The sequence below is a fragment of the Aulonocara stuartgranti genome, assembly GCF_965226115.1.
Source record: "Aulonocara stuartgranti genome assembly, chromosome: 2".
Classification (NCBI taxonomy): Eukaryota; Metazoa; Chordata; class Actinopteri; order Cichliformes; family Cichlidae; genus Aulonocara; species Aulonocara stuartgranti.
In genome coordinates, this window is record NC_138940.1 from 24,895,127 (window position 1) to 24,904,484 (window position 9,358).

General features: G+C 39.5%; 1 protein-coding gene across 5 annotated transcripts in view; it reads right to left on the reverse strand.

Moving 5' to 3' along the window:
- The window catches only part of gria1a (glutamate receptor, ionotropic, AMPA 1a), a 74,773-nt gene extending 68,242 nt beyond the window's left edge, over window positions 1-6,531 (reverse strand). For all 5 annotated transcript variants that reach the window (XR_014271107.1, XR_014271108.1, XM_082504310.1 and 2 more), the window contains exons 1-2: window positions 5,730-6,531; window positions 5,443-5,577 (exon numbers count right to left, since the gene is read on the reverse strand). Coding sequence is in view for 3 of the 5 variants with exons in the window: in XM_082504310.1 (XP_082360436.1) it covers window positions 5,443-5,577; window positions 5,730-5,817 (223 nt within the window). In the remaining 2 variants the exon portion in view is untranslated. The remainder of the gene's footprint in view (window positions 1-5,442; window positions 5,578-5,729) is intronic.
- Between the last annotated feature and the right edge of the window lie 2,827 nt (window positions 6,532-9,358).

Genomic DNA, 9,358 nt, shown 5'->3' on the forward strand with positions numbered 1-9,358 from the left:
AGAGTTTCACTGACACCAGCCACCGGGCTTGAAATTGCAGCTTAACTCCCTACACCCCCACCACCACCCTCTTCCACTCATTGCTTTCACCCCAACTGAAACATGTCGGTTTGCACCTAGAAATGGAAAAGAATAAAGGATGACATCTTTTTCTTTTTTGAAGTTTCTCCTATGGAAAGCTGAACATTTCTAAGCATTATAGTGTTTAACAGAGTTGGTTGAATTCTCTTTTTTCTGTCGGCTTATTATTACATATTTATGCTTATAACTCCACGGAGTGATAGCTTTGGATGTGCTGCATTGAATAATACATTAAATGCATCTGTTCAAGCTCTGTCTCTTGTTAGCTATTGTGTGTGCGCGCAAGGGTGTGAACAGAGGATTTCAGAAAGCAGTCTCACATGCTCGCACACATTTCTTTTTTATAGTCAGACCATGGTACTACACTGATGGGGAAAACTTGAGCCATGTAAATGTGGCAGCGCATACACATGAGAAAACACAACATGATGGCAAAAGTTATCTCAAGGTAAAGGATTTTGTCCACCAGTTTGGTTACTGGAACGTAACTCCTATTGATATAAGCGGTTTGACATGGGATTGTAGCCCCAGTGTTCTGGATCACATGTTAGACTTTAATTCTTTTAATTTGCTTTTTTAGTTTAGGGGTCACAAGCCAAAATGTTTGGTAGATATTGATCTACATTTCCATATTTTGCATTTTGCACTGAGGCAAAAAATGTTTACCTGCACAACGGTGAAACCACACACTAAATTTCAATCAGTGACTAGAAGTGGTTACTACACTCAGAGTTCTCCTTTTTGTTTTCCTTGACGTGCTTTCTTTATGGCTGACAGACACCCTATATTTCCTCCCATGCCAGACCTCTCAGCCTCACTTCCATTAAAGCTCCTATAGTGACAAATTTCACAAGCTTTCACTTCTTATGGCATATAAAAAGAAATTATCCAGACAAAGTCAAAAACAGCCCTCCTTTTTGTTTTAGTCCACTTTAGTTCAATTTTATTGATATAGTGCCAAGTCACAGCAACAGCTATAAACAGTTGTGCGACTATATCGTAAGGCAACAATACAGAGAAACCCTAACAATCAGATGACCCCCTCTAAGCCAGCAAATGGTAAAAGTGGAAAGGAAAAACTCCCTTTTAACAGGAAGAAACATCCAGCAAACCATGCTCAGGGAGGTGCAGTCACCTGCCATGACCAGTTCGGGGTGATAGGAGAAAGACAGGGCAAAGAAATGGTGTGGAGGAGCCAGTGATTATGGATAAACTAATAATAGTCAATAAAAGAAACAATAAATCACCAATTTTTGATGTTTTTTTTCTGAGGAGTGGTTGCTACAGTTAATTAAAACTTGCTTGTTTGGTAAGTCCTTATTATGTACATGTCAGACTGTTACTCCACGACCCATGTCGGTATAGTACCTGTTTAGTTTCTTCCCATAACTCATATCCTCACTGATACTGTCTATGTGATACTATGTGATTTACAAGCAGCACACGACCAGTCCCCCCCCCCCCCCCTCTCTCAACCACCACCACCACCCCAAACCCACACCCCCATCTACGCTCTATTGATCAGCTAGGCAGGCTACCACAGAGCGCTCACTTCATTGATCATTGCCGCCTCACACTCACACTCTCTTTAGGTTTTTAACTGACCCTCAGAGAGCTGGGGAAAATACTGCTATCTACATCACACTGTCAACGCATATCGTGTTTTCCATGAACACTAATTAGTCCTAAAGAAAGGTTTATTGTCAAGATGGCTGAACGTGACACAAAATCAAATGTAAGTTAGGTGCTGCTGAAGCAAAACATATATTATTGGAAATTCCACAGTCTAGCTTTGCTGCTAAGTGCAATGTTTTTAATTCATTTATTTTTTATTTGATTTTTTGCCCTCTTTTTTCTTTTTACATTTTTAACCAAAAATAGCCAAAGATTAGTTGTAAGTCTTACCGCACATCAAAGTGAGAAACAGAGCATACAGGCGGGAGCCTGCAGAGACTTTGACATGAAGCTAGTGAATCAGAGACATCTGCATTATAAACCAGTAGCAGATTATGGTAATGTGATATCTAACTGTTGGGTGACTAACATTCTCTATCTATGCTGAGCATCCCTGGCAGCTATTTTAAACGATGCAAACGTATACAAGGAAACAGTCCAGCAAGCACTTTTACTGGAAATGTGAAAACACAGCAGTAAAAAGGCAATATTGCTAATTCTGTTACTTTTTGACTCGCTTTTGCCTGTCAACGTAAGATGGAAGAGGAGAGAAATGCAAATTAGCCTCACATTATGCAGACAGTGATGCTATCGTTATTATTACTACCCCGATGACTCCACATGCAGGAAATAAAATGAACCACTTTGCCCATAACATTCAGCGTTTTATGGCTTTCTTTATCTCTTCTCATTTTCTCTGTCACCTTTGCCCTACTTCCAGCCACCCGCCCCTATTCCTTTGCTCTTTAGGCAGGTGCCAGCGAGTGTGTGTGTGTGTGTGTGTGTGTGTGTGTGTGTGTGTGTGTGTGTGTGTGTGTGTGTGTGCGTGTGTGTGCGTGTGTGTGCGTGTGTGTGTGTGTGAGTGAGAGAGAGAGAGCATGTGTTTGTGGATGCTGTGTAGACTTGCTTCTGGAGGAAGTGGCTGGTCATAAGAGCCAGCTGATGAGCATCACCCTCATCCGGAGCTCCATTCATCCCCGTGCACAAGGGCCCATTCACCCTTCTGCTTTTCACACTCACGGACCCCAAGAGCCCCGGGCACATTCCCACAGTCGCACGCTTACAGAGGTGAACTGTCAGTCACCCGAGACATCCTAAATAGAAAGGGCACCCAGATGTAGATTCACGCAAACAAAATTCCTCCACGTTACCACACAAAATGGAAATCCAGGAATAGGCTGCGTTTCTCATCTGACTCATTATAAACAAGCCCCGGAGCCTTTCCTTTTTCTTCTCAAACATGTCTCTATAGCCTTCACATCCAAACACTTTTGAGAGCAAGTGACACACAGCAGGAAGAGGTGTCATTTTCATTTTTGTCATCTCCTTCCACTGCAAATCTTTCTGACACGCTTGTACCGTAGCCCATCATCATACCCATGGACTGCAATGATGTGCATGACATGGGAGGTGGGAGGGGGGTCAAATTTAAACATCAAAGACAGGACAGGATGGGTAGATAGAAAAGAAAAGGAAAGTCTGTTTGCATCATCTGCAGCTAAAAGAGAATAGATCTAATCAACCTCTGGGAAAAGTTGGATAATAGCAATGACCCTTGACTGAATTATTAGCACCAAATTACCAAAAACGTTAAGCTCTGGGTATGTGTGTTGCTTGGTAGGATGTCTGTGGATATCTAAGATATATATATTTTTAAGAAAATATGTACAATCAAATGGTTTCTGGAAGCAATTCTGGCAAAAATAGTCAAAAAAAAAGACTGAGAAAATCTAAGAAAAAAGGCAGGCGAGAACCATCTGAGTTGTTCTTTGTGCTGATGTCTCGCCACTGGCTGCACGCGGTGACAAAGACGTTAATGTACCACACCACCACCACCACCAGCAGCAGCCTCCCTACTGCGATAGGATCCATGTTTGATCCACTGGAGAAATCTGCAAACATTCAACAGCAGCCTGCCTCCTATATTTTACATCACGCTCCCTTCTGAGCAGAGGACAGTCTCTTTAATGAGGGCATCTTGGGTGTGTTTACATTTCATTACACAGCGCTCCCTGGCTCTGTGGCCTAAATGGCTGAAGGGTGGGGGAAGTTCAGGGGGATGATGGTTGAAATATCTGCTGTGGACTTTGCAGGTTTTGCAGTATTTCCCACAAGACACGCTGCAGATGGATGTCTCTGTATAGGTTGTGATTCATAAAGCGTGTGGTCTTGAGAACAAGTCACAGCATGAAGCTTAATGATATATTTTGTTAGACTCTGACAGATGAGGGTAAATGTCCTTTCAGTGGTTGTGTTCAGCTTTCAGCAGCAGCCAGCACCTGATGTCTATAAATCTACATGAGTGCCGCTGCAAGTAATGCTTTATTTCCAATCCAATTTTAAGCTCATAACCGAATCTCATAAGAACGACTACAACCACATTACATTAAAACTCTGAGTCAGAATACCATTACACTTGCATTTCGTGTCTTTATAAATCAACATTAATTTCTCTTCACTTATATCATTGCTGCATACATTCCGGCAGGGAAGTCATAAAGACCGGTTTTTGAATCGCGGGGAGGGTTCAGAGTGAAAAAGCAACGACTCAAAGTGGGAGTAGGAGTAAATGTCTGTGGATGAAGCAGTATCACACACCTGCCAGACAGACAGACAGGGTTGTCAAAGGGTATCTCCTGGAAGTGTGCGACTTCACTACAGAGAGTGCGAGTGAGCCATGGGCAAATTCAGAGGAGTCGAGGATGAAATGAGAAAAACACAGCTGAAGAGCCTCAAGGGTGACAAAATCGTGTCAGAATACAAAGGAAGGATGAGAGCAGGGCTAACAAAGATGAAACAATTTAGACTGACATTTCTTTTGCACAGCTCAGACACGGAGCAATTGTTGGTGCTGGCATAATGACACACATTATCACCAACAGGAGAATAGCATTCACACTGCTCTGACTATTGGGTTTCACCAGCAGGACTTTTAAACTTGCTTGATGACCATAAATCCTGCATCCCATTGTCAGAGAATCTGGCACAGTTTCTCACTTGAGTTAGCCGAGGATACGTCTGCCTGTTCCAGATCCATATTAATACAAAGAAGGAGGAGGGTGAAGTCCCAAAAGTTAAAACGTTTATTTTGTGTGCTGGTGTTTGTGAAGCTTTCAGGGTGGGAGGGTTTAATAGTCTGTGTTCTGCCAGGAAAAGATAATCGGATTGTGATCCGTGGCTAATTAGAAATGCATTTGGAGTATTTTTTTTTTACCCTCCTCATTGTTTGGAGAGCCATGATCTGCGCTGACTCCTTGTTTTCTTTATAAAAGAAGCATAAGGCGCTCTGGGATCATTGGCAGCCGTTTTAAAAATCATATACGAGGAGCCATAAAAACAAAAAACCTGTTGTTACATGACTGAAGGAAAGCTGTCGCTGTCGCATAGGTTGCTTTCGAATCCCCGCGGCTTCCCCAGAGCGCAAACCACGCTGCAATCATGTAGAGGAAACAAGTCCTTTGCGGTCCCACGCAACAGTTAATAAGATAACCTACGAACACACGCTTTGCAGTAGGCCTGTATTAAAAGCAATTACAGCCTACACAGGCTTTTTTCCTCCTTCTTCTCTTCTCTTACAAATGGAGTTGCAAGCGCTCTTTACAAAGTCAATAAACGGATTTAAAGATTTAGGTTCAATAGGTGGACTACATGGACTAGTATGTAATCAGTTTCCACTGAGATACTTACAGGCATATGTCATGGAGAAGCTGTTCCCCATCATGACCATATCCACCTGCGGCACCAGTTTGGGGATGTCCTGGTGGTGAGAGAGGGCGAACCGAAAAACCTCATATTCGTGGGATCCGCTTGGGAACAATCCTCCTGTTGAGAAGCAAAGAATGAGGAGTTAATGTAGTACACAGTGGACACGAAAAGGAAAAAAATTTAAAAAGAGACACCGACTTAAGTTGAATCAGAGGTTGATGTTTTTTTCTCTCAGACAAAAGGTGACGATGTGTGTGCGCCATTCTCACCTATATTGATGTTACTTGGAAAACTTGAGCTTGAACCCAAGCACATCCCCAGTAAACTGGTGTAGAGGATGGTGAAGCTTCGCTGCATATTTCCTTTTGCATTGGCGAAGGGAAAAAGAGCCGAAATCCAAGCATAGGTTTTGTCCGTGTGTGAAGTTAAATCCCCCCGCTTCTCCTCCACTCCTATTGCCTCCCCTTAGAGCAGCATTTGCACCGACATCGATTCAACAGCGAGACAATTATCGCAATGGCGAGAGGAGGCACCTTTCTCTCTCTTCTTTTCCCTCTCACTGCTGATGCTCTCTTGTCCTTGGTTGCTGCTGTATGAGACGGAGAATGACTTCAGCATTAGCCGCACTGCAAAAAATAAACCCGTTTTGGAAAAAAAAACAACAACCTAAAAAACTGTTGAACCTAAAGACAATTTTAATTGCCTTTTACCCTAAACAAGTATTTCCCCCCTCCACGATATAGCGAGATAACTTCAGTTATTTGATATATAGAGCAAATTTTGGCTTTTCAAAGAAATATTTCGAGAGCAAGTGTCACTGCAACAAGTCTGGGCAGCGCGCAATAGTAAAGGAAATGACACAAGGACAGAAGCGAGCATTACTTAAAAAAGGCTGCTTTGGACAGGAAACAAGTAGCAATGTGTCACTCGATAGGAGGATGTTACAGCTGGAAAAGAAAATGGAAATTTTCACACTCATTATTTGACTAATGACCTGCGGGTAAATATTTTTTGCAGTGTGCGCCTTTGGAGCGCACACACAGGTCCCCCAAGACACGCACGGGGTTTAGACATTCGTTCGTTTCGTTGTGGAGCAAATATATCAACACTGACAAGACAGTGTTTTTGTAATGTCACTTTTATTTTGTAATAATTTTTGTGTCTGTAGATTTACATTAAAAAGTAAATGTATAACCCATATAACATCTAAAAACAAGCGTATTTCAAAGATTTAAGAAATGAAGTTTAAATTGGGTGAATGCGAACAAGAATTAAGTTTATTTGATATCTGTCTGCTTTTTAAAGAATACAGTCTAACAAGGAAAGGAAGCCCAAAATGACATGACTGGTTATTCCTTAAGTCCCTAAATATAAAAGATATTTCAGCATGTAACATCGTAAAACAGTGTTAAGTCCTTGCACTGATCAAGCTCATGTGGCATGGTAAAGAAGTCCTGCTGCTAATGAACACTTTGGTGAGGCTGTTTTCTCATCTTCTTCGCCATATAATAACTCTATAAGATACTCTGTAAATGATATTCCGTAAAACCACAAAGGACATTTTCAGCATTGTTTGCACTTCATTTTATTTTGACAGCCTTACTTTGTTAAAGAAGTCGTGTTAAATCACTTCATGCCTGCTCTACAGTATGTACAGTTATGAATACAAGATGACACTGTATTAGTGTATAATATGTGTTTTGATGGGGTACTAAGACAATGCAGCTAACAAGTGTTTTTTCAGCTGGAGCAATGTTGTCTGTAGGCTATAGTTAGAATTACAGAAGCATATTACAGTCTCTGACGTTTGCTGTCATTGATTACCATGTTACTGTAAACCATTATAATAAAACGCTGACATTTGGAGGAGGAACAATTAGAGGTTTGAAAGTGAGGTGAGTCAACTTTGCTTGGTTGGTAATTTAGGATTAATTAACTTTTCACATATACAATACACACTCTTTTTTTTTAGCATCACTTACTTCCCTATCCAGGACCATACAATAGACAATGACATCTCGCAAAAGAACCAGCTGAGAGATAAGTGAATCATTAGGTAACCTAATGGTTAGTTCATTATTATCCATAAATTATTCATACTGCAACTTTCTTTGTGAGTCATTCCTAGTTAAGGTGATCCAAACACAGAGCAGCACAAAGCAGTAATTACACATTCATTATTGATTATTTCAACATTAGTTCTTTTTTGTGTGTTTGTGTGTGTAATAAAACCCAGTTTAGTTCATGTATGAATAGTTAATATTATAATATGTTACATTATATTATAACCAAAATATAATACTTTTAAACAATAAAATCCAAATTCAAACAATATTATGATAAAACGATCAAACATCAAATCTTTTAGCTTAAGATACGCGCATTGCATCACAAGTCACCTGCATCCCAAATGTTAAACAATGAATGCAAACATTTATGGGTAGTACTTTCTATTACAGCCAGGTAATACTGTGATAATAGTGGGGTAATAAGCTGGAGACAAGGGGGGAATGATAATATAATTATATACAAAGTTATATGGCTAGCTATTATTACTTAATTACCAAGATAATGTACAAGTAATCATATTGTGTTAACATTAGTTATAGTTGAGTAATATTACACTAAAAGTCATGTAACTGGGTAAAATCAGACTACAGACTAGGGGTACAAATGTGTAAACAAACATATACCTATGAGGCAAAACAATTAGTAACAGCAGAGTAATATTTTGCTAACAATGTGATGACCTGCTAGATGGTATTAGAATTTTTATACACTGACTGGCTGATGTTTTAGTATATTAGGATATTATTACTGTATTGCAATGTTAATGTTTTTATGTATATTATGGATATTTTATTGATGATTATCCATTCTCCAGTCTCCAATCTATCTTCTTAACCACTAGATTCTTTGCTAGCTGTCATAGCATAGCTGTCAATGCTTCTCACATTTACGGTATTGCAAATGTTTGTGACAATTATGAAGAATAATTGTCTCACTTTACTTCAGGACATAAAGAACAAAAATAAAAGGTAAAGTATTCCAGAAGAAATGAAGAATTACATATTGGGCACTTTGTATGATACTTTCTTTACTACACGGAGCAAAAAAGTGAAACTAATGTTCAAGTATTCGATAATGAATGAGTAGTTAGTAGGATGTGCTGTTTATTATTAATAACAAATAAATGAGTGTGAAATATTCACTAGTACACTTACACACACATAGTGCAGGACTAGTACAACAGTGGTTATGACTTTGACCATGCATTGTTAAAGTCAGGTATTGTTTTGTACACACTGAAATATTAACCAACACTGGGAATGTTCTCATGAGATGGATTGTAAATCATATTATGCTGTGATGCCCTGGCAGTAGTTTAGAAAATGAAGTGTTTTTTCTTGGCAAATTATGCAAATTAGGTATCCATTTATCAAACTAAGTACAGCTACTTTCTTAAGTTAAACTCAATTTTGCTACTTATTGTTTCCATAACAATAGCAGGCATATCGCTCCCAGAAAATTATATTTAGAAGATTAGAAGCTTGCTTGAATTAGATTTCCAGTGTTTCCATTTGAGGAGAAACATTTTCTATTTAAAAGACTGTGGCTGACTACCTCTGGCTGTGCTTGAAACACTTGAGAAATAGAATTGCAGGAAGTGAAAGGTTATCTAATTTCTGAGTGATAAATTGTATATAGATACAGGCAGAATGGCTGATTTTCCTTGTCTTTGATCAAAATGATAAGGGGTTACCTCAAACATAGATGGTTGTGCAGGCATTCATTCCACTACTTTTTTTTTTTTTTTTTTTTAACTCTGGGTATGACCAAGAAGATGCCTGATTTATGCACAATATTCATCTTGCATCACAGTGTTCATGTCAGTGTT